The 27865-nt window shown below is 43.4% G+C and overlaps 1 protein-coding gene across 2 annotated transcripts in view; it reads left to right on the top strand.

Moving 5' to 3' along the window:
• BCHE (butyrylcholinesterase) overlaps positions 1-27313 on the top strand; it is a 79145-nt gene extending 51832 nt beyond the window's left edge. Inside the window, exons 3-4 of one of the 2 annotated variants that reach the window (XM_053312250.1) lie at positions 13549-13715; positions 23643-27313. In XM_053312250.1, the coding sequence (XP_053168225.1) occupies positions 13549-13715; positions 23643-23767 (292 nt within the window). In that variant the 3' untranslated portion in view covers positions 23768-27313. The remainder of the gene's footprint in view (positions 1-13548; positions 13716-23642) is intronic. The other variant, XM_053312252.1, reaches the window with a different exon arrangement.
• The last annotated feature ends 552 nt before the right edge of the window (positions 27314-27865 follow it).

The raw sequence follows: 27865 nt of genomic DNA, 5'->3' as shown, positions 1-27865 counted from the left end.
CTAAATCATACCAACACACCCTCCCAAAAGAGCTCTACCTTGCTCCCTCCCTTAGGGTTCTTAAGAAACTGCTCAAGAGTCCCATTGCTTTTGACAGGAGTTTTAATATTTTACCTGCAGCTTATATCTGGTAGGTTTTAAAACATTAAAATGATAACTTGCAACTTTAAATGTGGTTTTAACTGAGCCTTTAAAATGTGTATATTTTATAGTGTCTGTTTTACTGATTTCATGAGCTGCCTCAAACAGTAGTGTATTGGAGCAGTGGGATATTAAAAGGTTAAATAAATGAAATAAATAGTATACACATCTTTTTATGACTGAAGAGGCTGCACAATAGATTAATGTGCTTTGCAATACTGTCAGTGATGTTTTGCCAAGGGGGATAGTCTGATACTTTTCAGCATTTTGCGAATCTGCCAGCCAACTCCTAAAACCCTGTGGTTAGCTTCTTGGCTTGTTTTTTCCTTGACAATTGCTCTTTTAAAAGAAGTCTGAGATGTCTGCCTTCTAACCACACCATTGCTTGGCTTGAATAATGAACTGAAAGGAGTGGGGTTTGCAGACAGTTATTTATCACTTAATACTAAACCTTCAGGATTCCTAATTCCTGACTGCATCTTTCAAGCTCTGAAAACACGGGAAGTATTATGGAATTCTGCTCTAAAACTGGGAATTGCATGGATGTATGGAATATTTCTTGCTTAACAGCTGTTATACTGCAAGTACAGAATGGAAAGAGGTATATGGATTGTGTATCCTGGCCTTTAGAAATTATGGGAGACTTCTAGATGCATGTTCCTAAGTAATACAGCAAATACTGATCAAGGTGTGTATGTTTGAGGCGGCGGGGAGTTTGCACAGCTAGCTGTAATTTGAAGGTCTGGAGAGAACAATCATACATGGTGTTTTAACTCCAGTTCTCAGATTAATTAGAACTGTTCTTTCTGTTCCAACAGAAAATAGAATAGGAGGATTCTATTCCAAGGCCATAAATAGTGTGGATAATGTATCCCATCCAACAGACTGGTAATGGTCTTAAAGATCCTTTGTCAATCAATCAATATATTTATTGTGGCCATAGACCAGCCCCCCCCACAAAAAAAAGAGATCCTTTGTCTTACCTGGTGTACTGTTTAACAAACCTGGGCTATGGAATCTCTTCTCTGAAGACTGGGGTTCAGTATCCTGGAGAACTAGATTGCAAATGTGTACCACTAAATTGAACTGAAACTCATAACAATGGTCGCATTGTTTATCAAGGGGTCGCAAGCAACAACTGCAGGAGAGTTGGAACTGGGAGGCAAGCCAGGATCAAGATGTCCAGCCAGAAATCAAGATTGAGAAGCAAGCCAAGATTGAAGGCAGCAATCGGAACTGAAGTGTCATGCCAGAAGTCACAGACTTGACTCTGGCACACCAGAGCCAAGAAGACCTTGTAACTTGGGCAAGGCCCCAGTCCATGCAGGACACCTTTCATAGCCCTTCCTGTTCCAGATGGATCCATTTACCAGCCTGGATGGATGGGAAAGTTCTCGGACTGAGAGCTTTTCTTGTGAAAATGTTCCAGCTACAGATCTGGTAGCTCATCATGAAGGGCAATCTCTCCCACAACCCATGGTTCTGATCACCAGCTCAAGAAGCATCTGACATATTGATTTAAAATGCATTTCTGTTCATTTAGTTCTTTTGTCCCATTCTCTTTTGAAAACCTGTTTAAAAACTGTTAGGCAGTGCAGTTTATTCAAATAAGCAGGACTATTTGCTGCTATTGTTGATTCTGTTGTCCATATCCTTTTGATATGAGGGTGAGAGTGCCTTGCTGTCCTGTCCCATCAGGGAATCGGATTATCTTTTTTTTGTTTTTTGTTTTTGGTCTAAGACTCTCTCCCATTTCTTGGGTGGCAAGATGTTGGAACTGCAGCCTTTTTCATCTGAAGCTATCCCTTTGCCATAATTAAGGCTTGAGGAAGGCTCAATTATGGCTTGGCTCAGGGTTTAATTGGATGCCTGGGTATTCAGGCCAGAATTCTTCTTGCTCTGTAGAAAGCTCATATCAATTTGGGATATTTTTGCCTGGGTTTGAAAAGAGATGGACAATTGCTACAGTGTGATATTTCTCCCAAGTTCTGCTTCTTCTAGTCATATGAACAGAAGAAGATTAGAATTATAGGACTGCTTCACATATATCAGTGGCAAGTAAGGTACTGCCAACTACCAGTTCCTGAAGAGTGAGTACTCCTAGCAAACATGGCGACTTGCGTGCCTTTCCTTTTGTGTTTTCTGAACCCACTAATGTTTGATTGTGCAGCAGCACTTTCCTTGAGTCAGCCTTCTATAATCCAGATTTGAAGTTGATTGCAGATGTTGGGTGGGCAAGGAAAATGCTGCTGGGTAATCCAACATTGGTGGGTTTGGACAACATGAAAGGCAGGGAACTAGCAGCTGACTCCAGGAGCGCACGCATCCTGGGAAGGAACCAGTGGTTGGCAGTGCCTTATTTGAGATTATGTGTGGAGCTGCCCATAGAAACTGTTACACAAACATATTTATGAGTGTATTTATTCTTTGTCACACACACACACACACACACACACACACACACACACACACACACACACACACACACGGTTTAGACAAAATACGAAACCAGAGGTTCCTTACCTCTGGTTTCATTAACCAAATGTCCGAATGTGGTGAACTAGAGTTTAAGAAAAAATGGACCCATGGTTTCCCTCTCCAAACTCTATTTTTCACGTTTGGTTATAACTCAGTTTCACCCACTCCAAACGCAGTTACGCAGGGCTAGCAATACATTTGAATGTTGGCAGCGCAGTTTCGCCCCTCTGAAACCAGAGTTGAAGGAGGAAGATCCTCCTTCACTCCAGTGTCTATTGGCTGGGCAGGTTGTCCTTCAGGAAAGAAGGAAGCCTGCACAGCCAGCAACCCTGTCTCTCTGCAGTCTCACTGACTGCAGATATGCCCCTTTCCCCAGCATCCAAATGTGGACAGGAGAGTGGGAACATGGGACTGTGGGTCCACTGGATCCACAGTTCGATGCTACATCTGAAGGGGACATCCCCCCGCTGCACACACCCCTAGTTTTTTTTAAATATTTATATTTATATCTATATCTATATCTATATCTATCTATCTATCTGCTCTGTTAAAATAAATATTTTTCTCTTAGCATACTTTGAAAAGAGTATCTGGAGTTGCCCTTCTTGTATAACAGTAGAGAAAACACATTCTCTGTCAAGAAAAAGAAAGAACTGTGAGCTGGTTCAGACATTTAGGAGGCAGTGACAGGCATTCTATGGTGAAGTAGTGCTCACAGTCTCGGTAGTAATTTACTGCTGTTTCCCGTCCAGTCTTGTTAGCGAAGTGTGTTATGCAATGGCTGCATACACATTAACATATTAGGATCACTTCTAAATTTTACATTGCCCATTTGAAAAACTAACAAAATAAAAAGTTATTGACTCCTACAGTGACTGCCCCCAGCAAAGAAAGTCTGCTGCCTTGAAGATTTGGAAGAACTTAAATCCCTTTTATTCCTTATTCTCATGAGGAAAAATCTGCTCCACTATAGCACTTTGAGGTCTCCCAGTCCAACCTCTGCTCAGGACAGGAAGCTGCTACATCATCTCTGTCAAATCACCATCAGACCTCTGTTTGAATGCCAGAGGCTATGAAGGTTCAATATGAAGCTTGATGCCTTTTTTCCTGTGATTGATAAATTATCTGTAAAAAGTTGCTTTTAATAAAAAGTCAATGTGTTCATACAATATGCTATCAAACTATAAATCATATTAGTGAGAAAACAAAAATGGGCAGCACATTCATTTTAATTATGGAAGTTCTCTATACAAAGTAAAGATTTCCACTAAGGTCACTTTGTTAACTAAAAAGTATTTAACTGTCATCAGCAAATCCGCAGAAGTCGGCAGCCGATAAACCATTTCTTATGGAATCAGTGGCTAATAAGCAGCTAGTTATAAATGCAATGTTTATAAAAAAGCAACCTTTAAAAGAAGTTTTTATTGCTGCTTCTGGCTTTTAGTGTCCCAAATGACTTGTATTGATCTCACACTAGACTAATTCCTGGAATTATCCAGATATTATATCCAAGATAATGCCATTCACTGAGATTTTTCTAGCTCATGAAATCAGACTGAGCTGCTAGAACATGACCCTGCATGAATGTAGCAGACGGTACTAGCATGACTAACGATCAGGTATTTTTAGTGGATCTAAACCTAAAATATTTCATTTTCGCCCACGGAGTTGGAGTTGAGGGAGTAAGTTCCTCCCTCACTCTGGCCCATTTGGCTGTGTGGACTGTCCTTCACCGATTGCAGAGAGGAAGCTCTCCCTGTTGTCCAAACATGGACAGGAGAGCGGGAGGAGTTGCGCGGAACTGCGGGTCCACTGGACTCATGGTTCTGCACTATGTCTGAACTGGGTGAGTCAAATCACTCCATAAGCTGTGGGTTGCCACTCATATGACAACACTGGTAAATCAGAAGACATAGATATCAGTTCTTAGAGCATTGATAGGTTACAATTTGAAATGAACTTGCAGCAAGTTGAAAATTGTAACATACCTAGAATGTACATTTAGCATGTTTCCCGATGAATCAGGGAGTTCTTTTGTATTGCTTGTTAAAGCAGTTCAGTGTGTAATCAATGCAGATATATATAGTCACCTTAAGTGGCACAATGGGGAAATCCTTGACTAACAAGCAGAAGGTTGCCGGTTGCCAGAATGCCTGCTGGTTAGGGTTGTGCGTTTTGTTTTTTTCCTGTTTGTTTTTGTCCTGAATCCGAAAACCCCCAGTTTGTTCTTTGTTTGAAATCAACCAATCCGAAACACCCCAATTTTGTTCTTTGTTTGAAATGGCAAAATCCAAATCTGAAATGTTTTGGATTTTAAAAAATGGCCCCATGGCAAAACTAGTGGGTGGAGGTGGTAGTGCCCAATGGGTGGGAGCTACCACCCAAATTTCAGAGGAATTGGGCAAAGGGCTGATTCTTGGTAATTTTTTGACGTTTAAGATCCCCCCCCTAAGGAATAATGGAGGTTTCAGCAAAAGTATAGCTTCACATGGGGGGAGGGGGTGGCCCAGAGCAGAGTAGGGCGTGTGGTAGTGCCCAGTGGGGGCAAGGAAGCTGCAAGAATGATTTCAAAGGAATTGGGCAGAGGGCTTGTTTTTAAAGATTTAATGGAGTTTACCTATCTTTAATAAGTTTCTTCCCCATAGGGAATGATGGAGCTTTCAGCAGCCCCGTAACTGCACTTGGGGGGCACCAGGGTGGCCCAGAGTGAGTGGTGGTGTAGAGCACATAGGGTGCCAATCATCCCCCTAGGTTGCTAACCCATGGGGTACTGGGTTCTGTTGTTTCTGAGATGTTTTGAGTGTAGATTCTCTGGTAGCATATGAGAGTGGATTCATGGTTTATCATTGAAAATCTCATATGCTACTAGAGAATCTACACTCAGACACCTCAAAAACAACAGAACCCCACCCTTACCCCTTCTTCAACCCTTCCTCTGGCCAATGTGGGGTCAGAGTGGCAAGAGGCAAAAGAGCTAATGCGGAACCGTCAGCAGGGAACCGTCAGGGAATCGTCAGCAACTCAGCCCATGCTTTAGGTCACCGATCAGAAGGCTGGAAGTGGAGGAAATTCAAAGAGAGGTCAAACACAAAATGGAGACTGACTCAGAGACTGCCACAAAATGGAGGTCCGAAACAACAAAATGTTTTGTAGCCGAAACAGGGACATTTTGTTTTGTGTACAAAAGTTTCGGATCTAGAAAATGGGCATTTTGTTTTTTCTACAAAACACCCGAAACGGTCCGTTTCGTGTACAAAACGTTTTGTACCCAAAATGTTTCTCACATCCCTACTGCTGGTATGATATCGGGCAGCAGCAATATAGGAAGATGCTGAAAGGCAATGGTAAACTTCTCCTGTACTCTTCCAAAGAAAACCACAGGGCTCTGTGGGTGCCAGGAGTCAAAATCGACTTGACGGCATTCTTTGATTGATAGATAGATAGATAGATAGATAGATAGATAGATAGATAGATAGATAGATAGATAGATAGCTCAAGGTCTCATATGACATTGCACTATATTACAATGATAATGTTTTCAAGCATTTTCTGTAAAGTGGCATCTGCATCCATAAGCACAGACCTCCTTCTTACATGTGAACTGCAATTTGGAATGTCATTATTTTTTCCATAGCACAGAGGCACTTAAATGAGTTCTGACAGTGCTATTAGTATCCTGATCTTGGACTGAAGTACTAGTCAGCTCTGCTTAAGTCACTATTCTCAAGAGCCACAAATAAACATGCAATTAAATGGGTGCCATAAGCTAATCAGAGCAGAATTAGCAAAGAAGTGGGCAAAGGAGGAACATAGGAATTGCCATGCCAGATCAGATTAAGGGATATTTTAGACTCCCAGCTCGACTTCACTAGTATCTGTCCACTGGGCTTTCAGGTAGAGCTAAATGCTTGGAATGCAGGAACAAAATGTGGAGTGTATGAAATTGGCCACTGTACTTCAGTAATACTTGGAAGGCTGAATGTCAGTGGTCTACATTACATCTCCTAGTTCACCTACATTGCACCTTCATAATATGTAACTGTATTCCTCTCAGGGTTTTTTGTGTGATTCCACATCTAATGATCTGGAAGAGCAAAGGAAGCAAAAAAAAAAAAAAAAGCAGGATGAGATCGCTGTGGCTTGATTCACAATGAGCTCAGATAGAAACTCAAAGAAAAAGTTGGGGGGAATGGGGAGGGGATAAAATGTTGCATTTTCAAGCCCATTCTGAAGGATGGCACTGATGTATTCCTGGTGACATTATTGGAAGTTCAGTGTTTCCCATGCCCTACAACTGCCTATGAATCCATGACACAACCAAGAGAGCCAGCGTGGTGTAGTGGTTAGAGTGCTGGACTAGGACCGGGAAGACCCAAGTTCAAATCCCCATTCAGCCATGATACTAGCTGGGTGACTCTGGGCCAGTCACTTCTCTCTCAGCCTAACCTACTTCATAGGGTTGTTGTGAAAGAGAAACTTAAGTATGTAGTACACCGCTCTGGGCTCCTTGGAGGAAGAGCAGGATATGAATGTAAAAATAATCATCATCATAAATAATAATAACCTTGCTGTCACTTTATCTTACCCCAGAACCTTTATGATGATGGGGCAATTGTGTGAGGCCTTGTGATGGAGCTCTCCCAGTGCAATATCTATTTTGTCTTAGAATGTTGCTGCAATAGTCTTCCAGGTACCAGAACTCTGAAGTCTTTGCTCAGGATGTCAGAGGACCTAGGATTGTCTAGGGTTTGGGACACTAGTAACCTTCAGAAATATAGTTTCTGGGGCTCTGGAATTCTTACTGTGACTGTCAAGATCCCTGAGTACCACATGATGGCACTTTTTTTAGTGCATAATGGAAGCCCCATCATTGCTGCTGTCACCACCAGGTACGTTTTTGCATAGGAAAGGGTGGTGAGGACAACAATGCGGAGGGCTGGCAACAGGACAATCCCTTTCTGAACTGTGCCCAAACTTTGGAGGATTTGGGGCTAATTTGGAATTGACTTCTGTTCCGAAATTCAGCATCAACACTAAATGCAACAGCAGGTGGAGTAGGAAAGTTACTTTTTCACGGCTGCATCTGGGCAGTCACTACACAGAGCTGAGATATTCCAGGCATCCAGCCAGTGGCCTGTAGCAAGAACAGCTGGTGTTCTTTTTTGCTTTAGCACTGGGTGTTTGTTTATCCCTTTAACGCATTTAGCTGCAGAATCTTTGCTGTTTGAAAAGAGTGATATCACAATCTATCCCATGTACAAATCAAACTCTTTGTCGCAATCTGCCTCCTGCAAGAGTGAATTTTCTTCCGCTTAATATGAAGCTCAAACCTAATTCCCTTTTATCGAGGCCATTCAGTTGCTAAATGTAGCATTCATTAACAATGATGCCATTGAAGAGTGGGGGGAACCACAAAGTAAACATTTGCAGTCCTCCAATCTTTCCTCAAATTGCCAGGCTTGACCTCCACTTCTAGGATGGTAAACAATCTTCAACTCCCACTGCCTTCAAAAAGAGTTCGCTTTTCTTTGCTGGTTTTCTTGACTAGAAACCATGGCGAAGGACACCAGATTACTCAGATCAGCTTAGCATTTTCAAGCTTTTTATTGCACTCCTCTTTCTGAGTGTTTAAAATAGCACCTTTTGTCTCTCCCAAAGGAAAGGAGCCTTGTTTGGTGGAATCTGCTTCGTGGTTTGATCGTGCCTCACTTTGGGCAGAGTCTTCTCAGGAAAGGTGGCTGATCAGTTTTAAACTCAAGTAATAGATAATTGAAATGAAACTCTTGTCTATCATCACACTGGCATGTACTGAGAGTGTGTCTATATTTGCTACACTGCTGTTGATTCACAGAGAATAATTTATGCAAAAGAAGCTGTGCCCCTTTCAGATAGCCATCAGGCATGGGCATCTGCAAATGGCTTATAGGTGGCATTAAAGGGGATTAGATATACATGGAGAATAGGACAATCAGTGCCAATTCAGCATGATGGCTATATAACCTTTCATTTTCACAGGCAGCATTCCACTGAATGCCAGTAGTTGAGGAACAGCAGCAGGAGAGGAGTATTACAATTGCATAAGGACAGCCCTGCTGGCCCAAGGCCCATCTAGCTGAGCATCCTTTTTCACACAGTGGTCCACCAGATGATGATGATGATGATTAATTTAATTTCTATACCGCCCTTCCAAAAATGGCTCAGGGCGGTTTACACAGAGAAATAACAAATAAATAAATAAGATGGATCCCTGTCCCCAAAGGGCTCACAATCTGAAAGAAACATAAGATAGACACCAGCAACAGTCACTGGAAGTACTGTGCTGGGAGTGGATAGGGCCAGTTACTCTCCCCCTGCTAAATAAAGAGAATCACCATGGTAAAATATGCCTCTTTGCTCACTTAGCAGATGGGGGAATGCCACAGCAGATGCCACTGGGAAGCCCACAGGCAAGAGCTGAGGGCATGCCCTCTCTCCTGCTGTTACTCCCCTGCAACTGGTATTTTGAGGCATCTTGCCTCCGAGGCTGGAGGTGGCCTATAGCCATCAGACTAGTAGCTAATAGACTAGACATCAGACTAGTAACTAATAGACCTGTCCTCCATTAATTTGTCTAAGCTCCTTTTAAAGCCATCAAAGCTGGGGGCCAACACCACATCCTGTGGCATAGAGTTCCACAGTTTAATTATGTGTTGTGTGAAAAAGTACTGCCTTCATTCACTGCTTCTGGGATTTACAAAGGTATGGGATTTGACCAGTTTGACCTTCTAAATCCAGGAGGCTGGGTTTAGATGCATTTATAAATGGCTTTGGTCTGATCCAGCATGGATTTTTAACATTCTCATGCCCAAATAAGGCAGGGCCAGCACTTCCCAGCCTCAGATCCTGACTCCAGGCCAGGGCCCAAGAGAGTTACAGAGCTGGAGTCCCCTGAAACAGCACCCTCAAGCTGGGTGCCCCACAAAGTTGGAACCTGAGCCCTTGGTCCTTCCCACACCATCAACCTTTATTTGAGCTGCATACTAGCACTGGCAACATGCTAAGCAGGATCAGGTAGAAAGGAAGCTAGAAATGTTTCCTTTAAGGCATCCACTCTCCCAGCAAGGAGATGGAGCCCAGGAAGATAGCCTGAGCTCAGAGGTACCTCATTGTCTACAGGGGTTCTATTCCTGCATATTACTGTGGGTAACAAAACCATGGATAATGAAGCACTGAGTCTATGGGATCAGTGGGAGGTACAGTTCCTAGACCAAAAAGAGCCCCCAAGAGCCCAATAAACATGAAAATGGGCCAAATGAAGTGTCATACCATGCTCCATGGGCCTCCGGGAGACCAAGGATGCCCCGTCCCCAGTCTCTATCTCAGGAATTCTGCAAAGATTGGTGTGTGTTTGTGTGTGTTAACAAATGAGTCATAAAATGGCTCCTGCATTCAAAATGGTGCCTGGAAATGACTTCCAAGATATGTGGGATTAACCCCTTATCTGCCTTTTTCTCTGTGTGTGCTGAGGTCAGGTGTTAATTACCCAACCATGGATATGCGAAACTGAGGATGCCAGGTCCAGAGGCGTAACTAGGGAAAATGACGCCCGGGGCAAGCACTGAAATGGCGCCCCCCCGCGCCCCCACATACTACATTATACTTAGATTTTTCCTCACAAGCGCCCGCCGCTGCCAAGCCAGGCCACTGACTGGCCGCCAGGCGCCAACAAAGCAATGGGGGGGGCACGGGCGGCGTGGAAGGGACCGCTCGTGGGGGAGGGGGCGCCGACGCGCTCCCTTGACTGCTGCAGCGCTGCTGCACTGAGCAGGAAACATTTGTATTAAAAAAAATTAAAAAAAAATTTAAAAAAAAATTTGTCATGGTGGCGCCCCCCACGTGACCAGAAAAGATGGCGCCCGGGGCACGTGCCCCCCCTGCCCCCCCTATAGTTACGCCTCTGGCCAGGTCCACCTATAAGGAGGTCCACCTGTATTTAAGAGCTCAATCTACTACTGAGTATGGTCTGATAAATTTGTCCCCCAGAGCTGTCCATGGTGCTGTAAACTGACCTGCCCCACCACTTTCTGGATTCCATGGGTTCTTGTCTGTCAAGGACAAGACAAGTTTCAGAGTTATGGAGCAACCATCAAAACACTGTGGTCCTAAGCAACAGGCAAAGGTTTAGGAAAAGCACATTACTAATGAAGCAGAATTATACTCTAGTGTCTACATCTCAGGATCTTGTCACTTTCAGTCTTTTTATACATTGTCCCTGCTTTTCTATGGCTTCATCCATCCTGGCTAAGTAAACATACAAAGGACTAAAAACACAAGGATTGGTCAGTCATTTACAGTATTGAGGAAAAGGTTGTGAACCCCCTAGGACAATCTGTATTTAGCACAATTCTTATTCAAAATATGATTAGATTCTAAGTAAAACTCTGATAAGAGAGAAAGGCATCCCCAATGAATAAGTAGCCCGGGCAAAAATGATATATTTTGAATATTCACTTGACAGAAAGAGTCAACAACAAACATCCTCATGTGAAAAAGTATGTGAACCCTGCATTTAGTACCTGGTGGCACCTCCTTGAGCAGTAATAACTGCAGCTATTCATTTTCTGTTACCAGTGATCAATATCTCACACATCGGCTTGGGGGAATCTTGGCCCATTCTTCCATACAAAACTGTTTCAGCTTTGTGACATTTGAGGGCCATGAACAGCTCGCATCAGGTCTTGCCACAACATTTCAATAGGGTTTAGGTTAGAACTTTGACCTGGGCACTCCAAAACACAAAATCTCTTCTTGTGCAGCCATTCTGTGGTAGACTTACTTGAATTTTCAGGGTTGTTGTCTTGCTGCATGACCCACTTCTGGCTCAGCTTCAGCTCATGGACAGATGGCCTGACATTGCCCTCTAGAAAATTTTAAGGGTGTAGACTGAATATTTTAAGGGCGTAGACTGAATGTGCAGAGAATGGAATGGGATAAGACTTTGCCCTCCAACTAAACACAGTCTCAGTTCCTCCATGCATGAATGACCTGTGTATGGCATGTATGCTGGATACACACATAGAGACTGCACTGTCTAGTGAACGTGTACAGGTGGGAAGGTGAAACCTAGTAATAAAATCTCACATCCTCCCATAGACATTAATTGTATGTACTTAGGTCTCAAGTGATGAGTAATCATTTGATGCATATGCTTTGGGCTGTCCCCTTACATGTATGCATTAAATGTACACTGGGCATGGGCAGCATCACAGCAGAAGGCTTTGCCCACATCCTATGTACATCCTAGGAACATAGGAGGTTAGAGCATTGTCCCTCTAGCTTATCATCATCATCATCATCATCATCATCATCATCATCATCATAATATTTATTTATTAACATATTTCTATAACGCCCAAAACTTGCATCTCTGGGTGGTTTACAATTAAAATAATTTAAACATTAAAATCATTAACATTAAAATCATTTAAAACCCAACATCAAAATATTAAAATTATAAATCTAATTTAAAGCCTGGGTGAATAAATGTGTCTTCAATGCCTTTTTTACAAGTTGCCAGAGATGGGGAGGGTCTTATTTCAAGAGAGCGTGCAGTCCAAAGTCCAGGAGCAGCAACGGAGAAGGCCCATTCCTGAGTAGCCGCCAGACGTGTTGGCGCCAACCACAGACGGACCTCTCCAGATGATCTTAACAGGCGGTGGCACTCATGGTGAAGAAGACGCTCTCTTAAATACCTAGGGCCTACGCTGTTTAGGGCTCTATAGATAATAACTAGTACCTCCTAGTTTGCCTGGAAACGTATTGGCAGCCAGTGCAGCTCTTCCAACACAGGGGTATCATAGCCTCTCCGAGATGACCCAGAGACCAACCTGTCTGCCACATTCTGGATCAACTGCAGTTTCCCTACAAAGGCAGCCCCACACAGAGCACATTGCAGTAACCTAGCCTAGAGGTTACTAGTGTATGCACCACCATTCTGAGATCATTCTTCTCAGTATTGTCTATACTGACTGGCAGCAGCTTCTTCAAGGTTTTGGACAACAGTCTTTCCTAGTCCGACCTGAAGATGCCATGGAACCTTCTGAATGCAAACAGATGAGCATTAGAACATAAGAACAGCCCTGTTCTAAATAGCCCAAGGCCTATTTAGTCCAGCATCCTGTTTCACAATGGGGCCCACCAGATGCTTCTGGGAAGCCCACAGGCAAGAACTGAGGGCATGCCTCTCTCCTGCTGATGCAGTTGGTATTTAGAAGCATCAAGTGGTAATTAGATGCGCTGCCACTGAGCTGTGGCATAAGGGGGATATCTAACAAAAGACAGTGCTCACATGTAGTCACCCATCCAAATGTAAACCTAGGTGAATTCTGCTTAACAAAGGGGACAATTCATGCTCGCTACCACAAAAATAGCTCCCACCCCAAATGTCTGCTACATACTTACAGGTGAGGACTTCATTTCACCTACACAGGTGCACATCTTTGCAGGGCTTTGTACCTAAAAATTCAATACAGTATTCTTGCATATTTGAATAAGGCATTAGCATTCTTATTAAACACTTTGGGCAAGCCAAGATACTGAATTTATTGCCCTTATTGTTATCCATGAGATTGCATTTTCTCCCTGACCTCTTGGGCTCATCAAATGCAACTGATGAGAGTTGATGTTATTAAGGTGTTTTCTCCTTTTCACATTTTTTAAAAATCCAGCTGTATATTGCTGTATTTTTAATTAAACTTTGTACCATGAACCCATTTAAAATTTTGGGGGTGTTGATGTGTATTTCTATCTACTTTCCAAAGTACTGAAGTAATTCCATGCATACCTCCCAGTCTTTGAAATAAAATAACTTTTCAATAGAATAATTTTACACTACTGATGTGCACAGGTAATTTCCCATGAGAAATCTAATGTTTCTCTTTAATCCTTTAGAATACCCAGTGGGACTCAGATTAATGGGACAAGATGGCCAGTCTTCACCAGCGCTGAACAAAAATACTTAACGTTAAGCACAGAAGCGTCAAAGATTCGTACAAAATTACGTGCCCGGCAGTGCCGATTCTGGAATATATTTTTTCCCAAAGTCCTGGAGATGACAGGTAATTTTTGTGGTAAATGTATGTATGTACAGTAAATTGGTTAATACAAGGTCACTTTGCTGGTGCTAAATTTTAATTTCAATTCCAAGGCTTTTATGGGAAAGAATTATTTGTGTAAATTTAAATCCAGAGGTCCTTCCAATGAGACAACCTCCTTCACTTCAATAATAAGGTTTTTCATTAAGTCTTATAATACATCGTTTTGTACATATTTCTCATCCTCGCTTCAATTTCATCCACATAAGATTTGTAGATCACTATAAGAGGGCCATCAGCTGGAAAAAATTTCTACATGAACTCTACTAAAATGAGCGGAAGTCTTCCTGACTTGTAAATTGACTTCCTACCCCAGATGTTCCCAACCGTGCACCTCTAGATACTGCTGAACTACAACTCCCATCATTCCCAGACACAACAGCCTTCAGCTGGGGATAAGGGAAGTTATATTTCAACAACTTCTCAGAAGCATTGAATACCCATTTCCTAAACATACCTGATTCATGGTGAAATGGGAGGAGAAAGGGTATGTTTATTTGGCAGTAAATTTATCTGGCCCCTGTACTGCTAAATACCGGCAGCATTGCAATGTTTTTATTGCTTCCGTCTCTGGGCGGTTTACAAGAACATGACACAGATTAAAAATGAAAACCTGAAAACAGTTTAAAACCACAGTCAAATTAAAAAGCTTAGGTGAAAACACTAAGTCTTTAAAGATGGTTTTAAAAGTTGTCAGAGATGGGGAAGTTCTTATCTAAGCAGGGAGCACATTGTAGAGTCTTGGGGCAGCAACCGTGAAGGCCTGTCCTTGTATAACTGCCAGACAAGCTGGTGGCAACTGCAGACAAACCTCTCTGGATGATGTCAATGGATGATGGGGCTCATGGCGAATAAGACATTCCCTTAAATACCTAGGGCCTAAGCTGTTTAGGGCTTTATGGGTTATAAACAGCACGTTGTATTTTGCCCAGAAACTTACTGGTAGCCAGTGTAGCTTTTTTAACATAGGAGTAATGTGGTCTCTCTGAGATGGTCCAGAGACCAACCTGGCTGCTGCATTCTGTATCTTTGACTACGTACAAAGGCAGCTTTACATAGTGTGAATTGCAGTAGTCAGGTCTGGAGGTTACCAGCATGTGTATCACTGTTCTGAGGTTGTTTATCTCAAAAAAATGGACGCACCTGGCATATCAGCTGAAGCTGATAGAAAACACCTCTGGCCACCACCTCAACCTGGGAGACCAGGGAGAGGTTTGGATCCAGTAGCACCCCCAGACTGTGTACCTGTTCCTTCTGGGGAAATGTGACCCCATCCAGAACCAGCAGAACAAAATAGTCCCCCGAGTTCCAACCCAGCACAATAAGTAGCTCCATCCTGTCTGGATTCAGTCTCAGTTTGTTATCTCTCACCCAGCCCATCTCTGCCTCTAGGCAGGTACTTAGGGTGGTTATGCCCTCCCCTGATGATGATGACATGGAAAAATAGATTTGGGTGACATCAGCATACTGATGTCTAGGGATGTGGGAAATGATTTGGGTACAAAATGATTTGTAGACAAAACAAATCACCCCTGTCCTCAGTTGCCCAGATTCAGGGATAAAACAAATAATCCCGGATTTGGACCTGAGAAATTTGGAGATTCAGACCTCCATTTCGTGGCCAAAGTGGGTTGGGTGGTAGTTCCCAATGGGTGGAAGCTACCACCCAAACTTCAAAGAAATTGGGCAAAGGGGTGATTTTTAAAGTTGGTGCATCTTTAAGCTTTCCCCCATAGGGAATAATGAGGATTTCAGCAGCCTTATAGCTCCACATGGGGGGCAACAGGGTGGCCCAGAGTAGGTTGTGGAGTGTGGTAGTGCCCATATTTCAAATAAATTGGGCAAAGGGGTGGTTTTTAAATGATTTTTGAAGTTTACGAAGTTTATGTTTTCCCCCATAGGGAATAATGGGGATTTCAGCAGCCTTAGTTATTAGGGATGTGCATGGAACCGGCTGGCCCAGTTCAGTTCGAGTCTGGACCAGACATGAACCTGACCAGGCCAGTTCGGTCCTGCACCCCCTCAAGCCCCCCCAGCTCGGTTCGGTCCAGGGGAGGGGAATTCACGGACATTTTTTGTTACTTGTTTTCTTTTTAACTTACCCCTCCAGGGGGGTTTTCCGAGGCAGCAGGCGGGTCCATGGAGGTTCCACCTCCTCCTGCCGGCCTCCCTGACTTCCAAAACGAGCCCGTCCGATCTTTCTTCAGCCTGTTTGGGCCTTTCCCTCAGTGCGGTGGCCATTTTTGAGGCTGCTGTGTCTATTCAATCATCCTCTGTGTGGCCTGGGCATGACCCAGGGGTGGTTCAGCTCAACCCGGAGTCTTTGAACCGAACTAGTTCAACTTCCAAACCTGTTTGCACATCGCTACTGCTATCTCCCCATTTCCAGACAAGCCTAGACACATTATATAGAGAAAAGATTAGAAAGATGGTTGAATCTTATCTGAATCGAAGTATGTTTACTGCTGGTTCTCTGGATCCTCATTGGGCATTTTAATTACAGCACAAATTGCCTTCATTTTGTCAGAGGAGCTTTTAAATATGTACATTACAAAGATAAGAGGAAAGCAGAGAACTAAGAATGTTTGTATTCTAACCCTACTCTGTACTCACTGGGGAAGAACCATAGCTCAGTGGAAGAACATCTGCTTTGCTTGCAGAAGGCCCCAGAAGGCTTGGCTTCTCTAAGTAGAGCTGGAAAATCACCATCTGAAACCCTGGAGAACTGCTGCCACTCAGTGTAGATGGACCAATGGTCTGGCGCAGTATAAGGCAGCTTTCTATAACACATAAACTTGAATGTGGCTGTAGACAGTGTGATTATTTACCTTCTGTTGTAGCACTGAGTATGAATACCACTTCATATATCTTTGTTGCATCATAGGGATGTGCATGAAGCATTTCGGCACCTCTGTTTCGAGGCACCAAAACGCTTTGAGCTTCCCCCATTGAATCATTTTGGCGGGGGCGAGCAAGTGCTTTAAAAGGAGGAAAGCAGATCTTACCTGCTTCTCCATAGCCCCTCTGCTGCCCCCCACTGCCCCATTGTGGCATTGTTGGGATGAAATGCCCCACCTCATGGCTGCAGGGCTGATCCCAGCAGCTTGTGGGTGGGGTCGTCATGGTAATGGCATCTGCACATGCGCAGGTGCCATCCTGAATGGTCAGTGACACCATACTGACCACTCAAGATGGTGCCCATGCAGATGCCATTTCCATGATGACCCTGCCCACAGGCTGCTGGGAGCAGCCCTACAGCCATGCGGCAGGGGGGTTAATCCTGATAGTACCATGCGGGGCAGTGGAGGTGCCATGGAGGAGCAGGTAAGACCTGCTGTCCTCCTAAGCGCTCCCCCCACCCCCAGATGTGCATGAAACACTTCATGAACATCTCTATTGCATGAAGCAACTCAACAGTAGAATTGTTACTAAATTCTTCTCACCAAAATTCACAACTGAATGCATGGTTCTGGGCCCCTCTGTTTTTAATGAATTTTGTTGCAAGCCACCATGAATTTACTTATGAAGGACAATGGCATATACATCTTTTAAATAAATAAGGCCCCACATGCAGAATAATGTTTTGCACACCCAACAGGGGGAGGGCAATTTTTGCCAATTCAAAGTTCCCTCTGCAGCCCCATGTGCCTGCAGAAGATATGTGCTTGAGGGCTCCATAGTTGTCAGAAACATAATTTATGGAGGCATAGAGGGCTGCAGAGGGAAGGAAGCACAGGAAACTGTTTTATATTGAGTCAGATCATTGGTCCACCTAGCTCAGTATTCTCTCTGCTGACTGGCAGCAGCTTTCCAAGGTTTCAGGCAGAAGTTTCTCCCAGTCCTACCTGGAGATGCCAGGGATTGAACTTGGGCCCTTCTGCATACAAAGCATTTGCTCTACCGCTGAGCTACAACGCATCCCCCAATATTGCCCTTCCTTTGTTGCACATGCAAAATGTTGGTACATGCAACATTAGTCTGGGATGTTAGGCACCTAATGTGCCTAAGCTGTGTCCTGGGCTGCACATGCAGCTTTACAGGCAGCGATAGCTTTAACAGGACTGAGATGTTTTGTACGAAATGGGAAGTTGTTGCAAAATCCTCATCTTATTTCTATTTTGTATGCTTGAATTCTCCTATGTGCTTATTTTCAACGAAGTAGCATGTGTCGTATTTTATGTTGTGATCTGGATTGTCTCTGTCTGACAGAGAAAGCTAACAAACAAGTAGGATTTGGTTGGTTGCTTCCCCAAATAGCTGTATGTGCAAGGCTTCCTAGGAGGAAAACAACATAATATTCTTCATCTGACACATTGTTCTTTTGTTTGACATTTGAGGGATTTTATCATTTCACTTCATGACATCCCATCATATGTAGGATGTTGGGGAGGCTGAAAACACCACCACCTCATGTGTGTGTTTTATGTGAACCTGGGTCTGTTTCAGGCAAGAAGTGGGTATATTAATTGATGAAATATTCTTTTTGATCCTTACTCACAGAAATAGACACCATCTGTTTGGGTGATGATATCTAAGTGCAAAAGCACCCAATGTTCTGTGATGTAACCGATAGTACGGTAAACTCCTGCATTACGTAGCAGGCTAGCGAGATCATCATCCATATGAGGTGGGGAATGAAATGAGAACAAACTCTAAATCTGCCAGTGAACATGCTGATTGTATGTGTTTTGGGGTGCGCACACAAACATAGATTGTCTCCTGGCTGCTACTTAATCACACTGCTGTAGCCATGTACAGTGGCGCGAAGGGGGAGGAAGTCCCTCCCCTGCTGTGTCAATCACCCTTGTGCCTTGCCAATCACACTTACAGACGGACTTGTCTGAAGAGGGAAGAGCCCTAAGCATGATGGCAGGCACGTCTGTGATTGCAAGGCTGGATCGATCCAGCCTTTCAATCACAGAAGCGCCTGCCATCATGCTTAGGGCTCTTCAAACAAGCCCCGCTGTAAGTATGAGCGGTGGGGCGTGAGGGTGATTGACCGGCAAGGGTGGGATTTCTTCCCCCTTCGCACCACTGTACATAGCTACAGAGGTACAATTTTATAATGTCTGAATCAGGCTTATGAATGAAGTACATGTCATGTCTTGTTTTATGAAAGATACAACCCCCTCTTCCCAATTTCAAACTTTTCTGAAAATTAGAGTGTGTTAGATTATGTGTAAATCATATCACCTTTCCATCTTCTTTTGTAGTAATCTAACAATTCTGACACACATTTTGAATCAGTGAGACCCAAGTCCTTAGCCCGATTCAAAAATTATGTTGTACATGCATTCAGGTGTATGGATGTACATATTTTTGTATGAATGACTGTCTGTGTATTCGTTTTGAAAGTGTACCTGGGTACAGGCCTTCTTAAATGCAGAGTACAGATTGAGAGTGTATTGTGCATTGAACATAACATGTAAATAGGGCTTTTGTCACCTAGTGAATCTGGGCAAAATCTTAACAGTTTTGATATCTTTGTCAGTAAATGAGCTAGTAAGATCCAGTTGTTTTTACATAACGAAGAATCCTAAATAATTCTCTGTCATTGCTATTTTTCGATTCATGTTGAGATGAATACATTAAGTTTTTTCTGCAGAATAAGTAGGTTTGATCCATAAGTATATCATGCAAAATGATATAACAGAGTCCCATTCCCCCCTCCCCTTGGTGTGTGACAGGCAACATGCTGGGTTGCTATATTACGCTTTTCAACCTTATCCTCCTGAGGATAAGGAAACATGAGCCATGAGCCTGAAGAAAGAGGGAGGGCTTCAAATGGAAGGTAAGCATTTGTCTACTCTGAAGAGAAGGGAGAGAAACAGGGCTGTGGCACTCCCTTCATGTTAGGGGTGTGCACGGAACCGGATTGCCTGGTTCGGCTCAAATCCGGACCAGAATTGAGCCGCTCCAGGCAACTCAGGCTCAGGCTCGATCAAGCCTGGGCCTAGTCCAGCCTAGCTGTTGAGCTGGCTTGAGAGATCCTACAGGTATACTTGTAAAGGGGAATCCGGCAAGGATTCCTCTTTACAAGTAAGGGGCTAAATGCAGTGGGGGGGGGCGCTGAGGGGAAAGTAAGCCTCACCCTTTAAGTTTTTTAACCTTTAAAATCAAACTACGGCTGGGACAGTGGAGGTGGCAGCGCCTTCCACCCCCCGCTGGCCTCCGAAATGACGGGGAAGCTGCTTGGTCATTTTGGAGGCCAGTAGGGGGGTGGATGGAGCCCCTGCTGCCACCTCCATCATCCCTGCTGGCTCAGCCACCTGTATGAGGCCTGAAACAGGCCGCAGCGCAGCCGCCTGGTCGGTTGCGAGGCCGGTGGGGTGTGTGTGTGGAATGAGGCCCACCGCCAGCTTCACCTCTGCCATTACCGCTGTTCCAGCTGCCACTATGGTTTGATTTTAAAGATAAACAAAGGGCAAGGCGACATTTAATTAATTAATTAATTAATTTCTATGCCGCCCTTCCAAAATTTCTCTCCTGCTCATTCACCGCATTTAGATCTTTGGGGAATCCTTGCCTGATCCCCCTTTACATCGAGCTGGCTCATGAGGTGGGGCCTTGGCTCAACTCACCCTTAGACCAGCACCCCTCAGTTCAGTTTGAAGATGAGTCTTCGAGCCGAGCCAGCTATATTAAGACTGAATTGAACCCATTGTGATATTTCTATAATTAATGTTGAGTTCCATCAGAGCAGAATTGGGATGTAACTATGAAGGGTTCATTCTATTATCTATCTATCTGTCTATCTATCTATCATATTTTTACCACCTGATATGTACATCTCCAGATATGCACATCTGATATGTACATCATTTATAAGAGGAATCTTAAAGTGATGGGACTGACATTGGGCAGGTTTAGACCATACCTTACCAGCCTATGTGATTAGAAAGGGACATGCTCATAATGAGGCATTCCATGGATATCCTGATGCCTTATAGCATATCCCTTTATTTCCTGGGAGCTGTTCTTCTGAATGGCCACTCTCAACACACTCCAAATACTAATTTAAACAAATATTTGGATTACATCTACAGAGGCTGATCATATGAACAGTTCCCCTCATTTGAGAAAGAGACATTCCAGGAGGGAGTTGAGATCAATACGTTGATGACACCCAAATCTATTTCTCCATGTCAACATAATCAGGAGAAGGCATAACCTCCCTGAACGCCTGCCTGGAGGCAGTAATGGGCTTGATGAGGGATAACAAACTGAGGCTGAATCCAGATGAGATGGAGTTACTTATTGTGCAGAGTCAAAATTCGGGAGATGATTTTGATCTGCCGGTTCTGGACGGGGTCACGCTCCCCCAAAAGGAACAGGTACGCAGTCTGGGGGTGATTCTGGATCCAAACCTCTTCCTGGTGGCCCAGGTTGAGGCAGTGGCCAGAGGTGCTTTTTATCAGCTCTGGCTGATATGCCAGCTGTGTCCGTTTCTTGAGATGTACAACCTCAAAACAGTGGTACATCTGCCGGTAACCTCTAGGTTGGATTACTGCAATGCGCTCTGTGTGAGGCTGCCTTTGTAAGTAGTCTGGAAACTGCAGTTGGTTGAATGCAGAGGCCAGGTTGGTCTCTGGGTCATCTAGGAGAGACCATATTACTCCTGTGCTGAAGGAATTGCACTGGCTACCGATACATTTCCAGGCAAAATACAAGGTGCTGGTCATTATCTATAAAGCTCTAAAAAGCTTAGGTCCTGAGTATTAAGAGAACGTCTTCTTCGCCATGAGCCCCACTGCCTGCTAAGACCATCTGGAAAGGTTCGCGTGCGGCTGCCACCAACTCATCCCGTGGCCACCTCCGTTGCAGCCCCTGGACTTTGGAATGCGCTCTCTGTTGAAATAAGAGCCTCCCCATCTCTGGCAACTTTTTAAAAGGCACTGAAAACACATTTATTCACCCAGGCTTTTAATCAGATTTACAGTTTTAAATAATTTTAAAACTGGGTTTTAAAAGTTTTTAATCTTTTAAATGTTTTTAATTGTTAATTGATTTAATGTTTTAAATGATTTTAATTGTAAACTACCCAGAGTCACAAGTTTTGGGAGGTACAGAAATATTTTAAATACAATAAATACAATAAAAAATAAAATAATTTTAAATAGATAGATAGATAGATAGATAGATAGATAGATAGATAGATAGTTCACAGAAGACATCATGATGGTAGTATATATCATTGCTTGAGCTGGTAAGTATTGCCTGAACCAGCACAGTGATGATTTATTCCAAATGGTTAGCATTTCAGCTTAATATTCCAGAGAAATATAGAAATTGCAGATTTTAGTCTTGCACCAAGAAGATCTCAGGTTGACCTTTATGGTCATACTGTTCTCAGTGAGGCCATATTTATCATAGCTATCAGTCAGGAGAATATTTGCAGGTATCTTCCTGATGAGGAGCTGGTTAAAAGACATCCATTTTCCTGACTAATGTAGGCTAATAAATTGTACTGTATCCTAACCACAATATGGCCTGCATCCAGCTGCTAGCATCTATTCATTCTACTCTACAAGGTCATGATGACAAAAAGCAAATGGTCAGGTAAAAAGCAAATGACATTAGAGTCTGCCACTCGTTAAGCATTCACAAATAAGAAACAAATTGGGATGCCAAAATATTAGTATTTCAAAATGTAATTTGGACCAAGAAGCACCCATGGAGATTATCTGGCTGCACTTAAAAGATTGATTCCCTTATTGAGAATCATTTATGATTCCATTTATTGATCCTGTTTGTGAATGCCCTCCTTAGAGCTATGCCTGTATTCAGTGTCAGGTAAAAACCAACTTATTAGTCCAGCATCAAGCAGAAACCAGTGTACAATGTTATTGTTTTCTGTCCGATGCGTCTATGTATGCTTTTAATTTGTCCTGTTTTTCTTACGGTGGTTTTATTTATTATTAATGTCAACAATGGTCCAACCTGGATGATATTCCCCACCTGAAAAAGACTCCAGCAAGGGTGTTGCTGTAATTGGGTGGACATGTTCTAATTTAGGCTGCCCCAGGGAGGGGCCACCTAGGGACCACCTCTTGCCTCTTGCTGCTTGACTAATAAGCAGAAAGTTGCTGGTTCAAATCCCTGGTGGTGGGCAACAGTGATATAGGAAGATGCTGAAAGGCATCACCTCATACTGAGGCAATGGTAAACCCCTCCTGTATTCTACCAAAGAAAACCACAGGACTTTTTGGGCGCCAGGAGTCGAAATTGACCTGACAGCACACTTTACCTTTAAGGAAGCATGAGCTCCCTTAACCCTGTTTAATAGGGTGGCTGGCTTGGTGGGTTTCCCACTGAAGAACCACTCGGATCAGGTGGTCCCCCACCAGTCTTATGCGTGGGCAGGACCAGGCTTGGCTTTTTAAGCTTGGTTTTGCCTGTGCATGAGACCCGCCTCATTGGCTTGATCCCCTAAATCAGGGCTGCACAACTTCAGCTCTCCAGCTGCTTTTGAACTACAACTCCCATCATAGCCAGCCACAGTGGCCTGTCCAGCATCTGCAGCAGGGCTGAAGCTGTGGAGCCCTGAATGGAAGTTTGTAGCTGGACTTCCGTCCACTGTTATCCCTCATGAATTTAGAAGCAACTTAGTAAATGTCAGATGGGTGTAAAAGTGGCAAATGCATTTCCATACAGTAATGAATATTTGGCCAGAAGAATAATTCTTCATTTTAACTGATTATCTCATGATCCAGAGATAAAATGTTACCCTTCCAACTCACAATAAATCACATGAGAGAGAGAGCAAAGGGGAGGGCAAAGTGGTGTGTGGTGTATTTAGAGGAAAATGGCATTGGTAATCAGAATTATTTTCCAATTAATGTACAAAGAGATTTAAATTTAGATTAATGCCACCCATTTCATGTTTTACAGGAAACATTGATGAAGCAGAACGAGAGTGGAAAGCAGGATTCCTTCACTGGAACAATTACATGATGGACTGGAAAAATCAATTTAATGATTACGTTACTAAGAAGGAAAGCTGCACAGGTCTCTAATTAAAAGTTTCAGCCTTGCTGGAATGCCTGTATTGTCAGAGATCAAGGCAAACACACAGATAGCTAATGTAGCATATCCAGCAAGCATGTTATGCAGGCTCAGTGACATGTCACAAATATACTGGTCTTCCAGATCCACTTCTATTTATATCAATAAATGTTATATAGCACATCTACCCTTCAGGAAATGGAGAAGAGATGAGGGCGATTAAAGCAGGAGGAGGATAGATACATGCATGGATAAATACTTGGCCCCAGTTTAAGTCACATGGCACCCAAAATAAGGCATTGGCATAGACTAGTGGTACATACTTGTACTATGTACATTGTACATAGACTAGTTGTGCATGTGGGTGGGAACATGGATTGGGCCGCATATCAGAGTAGTTTTCTTCCTTCGTAACTCCCATCGACCCTAAATATGCCCCCTGACTAATTTTTTATTGGGCTTGTGTGAAGCTGAAGCTGAATACGCTGCAGATCCTCTTGGCCCTGTGCAGAGATGACCATTCTCACTGCTCAGTGTTGTGTTTTGCCCAATGCCAGTGGGGCTCCTTGAAGGGAAACAGAGCCTTCTTGAGCTCTTGCACCATCTTGGAAGGTGTGCATGGAGTTCTAGAAAGTGTCGCCCTTCCCATTGTTTTCCCTATAGAGCTCTTAAGAGAGGGTTCTGTCTGTCTTATGGGGCCCTCCTAGCACTGAGAAAAGTGCTGTACTGTGCAGAGGTCAGCATTGTCGGAAATGGCTCTCACACGGAAGGTTTCTGGCCCAAATGGACCCTGCTTGGAAAATAGTGAAGATCACTGCATTAGAGTGTGCATTCCATTCAAAGCACAGATAGAATGCAGTGTTCAAATGCACAGTAGAAACCACATAACATTGCAGATAGAGTGCATCCTTCAGATAGTGTTTTTTAAAGCACATTAGAATGCATATCCCACTTATACCTGCAGTTCCCAATCCAGCAAGTACACAGGTCTCCCTGTGCACATGGATCTCTTTAGGTGGCTTGGGGTAAGCAAGTTTCACTCTTAAAAAGCATTTGTGAAGTTTAAGCAGAAAAATGCAACATTTTCTTGTCCTTAAGCATAGAGAAGTATCAGTATTCTAGAACGCTGCCATAGAAAGCACAAATCAGCATATCCAACTGCAATGTTACAGTGTTTTAATCCAGCTTGAGCTATAATTTAGCAACATATCAAGAGTTGCCAACTTCAGAGGAAACAAGATCTTATTGTCTTGGGGGCCGGGGGGCCCAGACAGTTACTAAATCTGAATTTCTCATTCCTTGAAATGAAACATTCTGGGGAATCAAACACACACCAACAAATTATACAATATTCCTTACTAGGGTCAAAGGAACACAGAATAATTTCTTCAGGATTCAGATGAAACTTTTTTTATTTTTGTAAATCCATGATAGACAGCCCATGAGGAATGCAAACCATTGCTATTTCCAATGGTTTGTCTAGAACTTTTAATCTGGCTGCCTTCGGACGTTGTTAAGAACCATGGGTTCAGTGAACCCATGGTTCTCTTGCTCGTCCCCCAACACACTCCCAGATGAGCTGGAGTTGCTGTCTCAGAACCTGAAAGGGGGCAGAAACTGACTGCATAGGCATCCCAGGACCCGGGAAGGAAAGCTTGCCAGCCTATGGACTCTGAGAAGTGGGAGGAACTTCCTCCCTTAACTCTGATTTGCGTGAGTTGCTGAAACCAGACAACATGTTCCAGCCTCTGGACCCTCAGTTTGGTAAGTGAATCTTACTTACCACCAAGGGTTCATTCAGAGGCTGGGGGTGGTAATCAGTGCCATGGTTGGATCTCAAAACCATGGCTCTGACTGTTCAGATGTCACAGGATGGGGGACAACCTGAGGTGAGTTTGCCTCAGGTTTCCTATGGCATGCAAAGGCAGCCTTCGCAAAGTACTTTGGGAGGAGAATTGACACCGAAACTTGGAAAGAAGTGCAATTTGAAGCAAATTCCCCAGGGAGAAACATCTGAAAATTTTTGAAGGGAAACCATCCTGTGTTCTCTCTATTCCCCCCCCACCACCACCACCACCACCTGTGTACTGAATGAGTATTGTTCTGGGCAGCATTATCAAGGCAGTGTGCGCACATGTTACTCCCCAGTTGCAGGGAAGTAACAGCAGGAGAGAGGGCATGCCCTCACCTCTTGCTTGTGGTCTTCCCGGAGGCATCGGGGGGGGGGGGCACTGTGTGAAACAGGATCCTGGACTAGATGGGCCTGATCCAGCAGGGCTGTTCTTATGTTCAGAGTAGGGCCTTTCTGATTCAACCTGAGCAGGAACTATAATTAACTGAGAGATATAAAAAAAAAACATAATGAATGCGTGTACACATGCACATCTTAGAAGGAACACTGAAACCAACAAATTTCGGTAAGGCAAGTGAAATTTCTCAGGGGGTTCTGCTTCTCCCTATTTGCAACCATAAATTTGATTGTTCTTAAATCATCACAGTGGTCAGCATTATTCCCATTCCACAGTTCAGGAACTAAATGGTGATTGGTGAGTTTTGGAGTCGGTAGGGCTGCATATCTTCCAAAAATTCCACTGTTTTCCCTCCTCTTGCTGAACTTTGTCTAAATAAATTTTGCCAGCTTAAGACCTGGCTGGAGTTGGTCATTGGTACAGTATGACGGCTAAGAGCTTGAGCTGCAAGACTGGATGTGGGAAGTTATGGATGGAGAAAGTTGTTGAAAGGGAAGTTCACCCTCTCACCTGTGCCAAAAAAAAAAAAAAAGTCCACCAAAAACTGCCAGAGTACTCAGATTGCAGTGTCCACCACCACTTTCCAGTTCCCTATCAGAACCCAAAAGAAATGTGTGCAATTATTAGTGGCCCTCTTCAGATATTATAGGGAAAGGGATTCTTTCAGATGGAGCTTGTTTTTGTGATTTGAAGGCTGGGGTACCCCAGTCTTCATCACACTTACAACATGGTGTCTTCAGACAAATGGCGTAAGCACTGTCAGTGCATCAGCATGAGCTTCTTGAGCACAGCAGTACTGGAGTGGGGCTTTTTGGTGCAATCTCAAGATCCTGTACATAGGTATACCATCCCTTAAGAGAGAGAGAGAGAGAACATATGAAGGCTTGTGAATATGCATAATCCAGGAGGGCAGAGTTGGGTAACAATGTCAAGACAAGAGGTAGGCTCATTCCAGTGCGGGATAGAAGAAAAGTAGTTAAGTGTTTTCAGGCTCATTATGTATTATTCATCATGTTTTAAGACTCATGGTCTTAAAACCACAAATCTCTCCCATATACAGGGATTACAGCAAAAGTTTGGATGCTGACTATGAACCAAGGTTTGTGGTAGGCAAATTGCATCAGATGTGTATGCTGTTTTATAATCATCTTTTCCATAAGATAAAAGGGATAATAAAGGTATATTTTGAGAGCAATCACACTCTCTAATGTTTGTAAGCAATCACATGTTAAAAAAAGATACTTTATTAAAGGACAGTCTGTGGAGAAAGCAAAACAAATAACTATAATAAAATTCAGTGTAAAACTATTCAGCACCTGAAATCTTACTGTGCCAATGTTGTTGGTCTGAATTCATGGTATGGTTCTACTTTTTTATGCAGTGGGGAATGATTTCTAAGACAAAATCCTGCATCACTCACTCACACAATTCTGTGATCGTATTTGGTCTTTTGCTTCTGTTTTACACTTCTGTAGAAAGAGAACTCCTATTTTAAGTGGCTTGTAGGACAATAAAAAAAGAAAGGAAGACAAGTAGAGATCAAACGAAACAGTGACAAAAGCAGAACAAAACATCACATGGAAGTATTTTAAGGCAATTGCTATAACAAACTATTGAGGTCATTCACATAATCAAAGAGCCTCTTACGATTGGTGGTGGGTTTGCCTCAGTGGAGCCAATGGGATCAGGCTCAATCCCGGTGGTTCACACGAATGTTCAAAACTGGGCTGGGCTCCCTTAGCCCGGTTTTGCAGGAAAATATAAATATCTTCAAACACTTTGTTCTACCTGGGTTTGGGAGCTGTGTGTGCTTCCAATTTTTGGTTGTGTAGATGCAAGGCAGGAGGAAAACCTGGGTAA

This window comes from Hemicordylus capensis, chromosome 3, assembly GCF_027244095.1.
Source record: "Hemicordylus capensis ecotype Gifberg chromosome 3, rHemCap1.1.pri, whole genome shotgun sequence".
In the NCBI taxonomy this organism is placed as follows: Eukaryota; Metazoa; Chordata; class Lepidosauria; order Squamata; family Cordylidae; genus Hemicordylus; species Hemicordylus capensis.
This window is presented reverse-complemented; position numbering and strand designations above follow the sequence as displayed.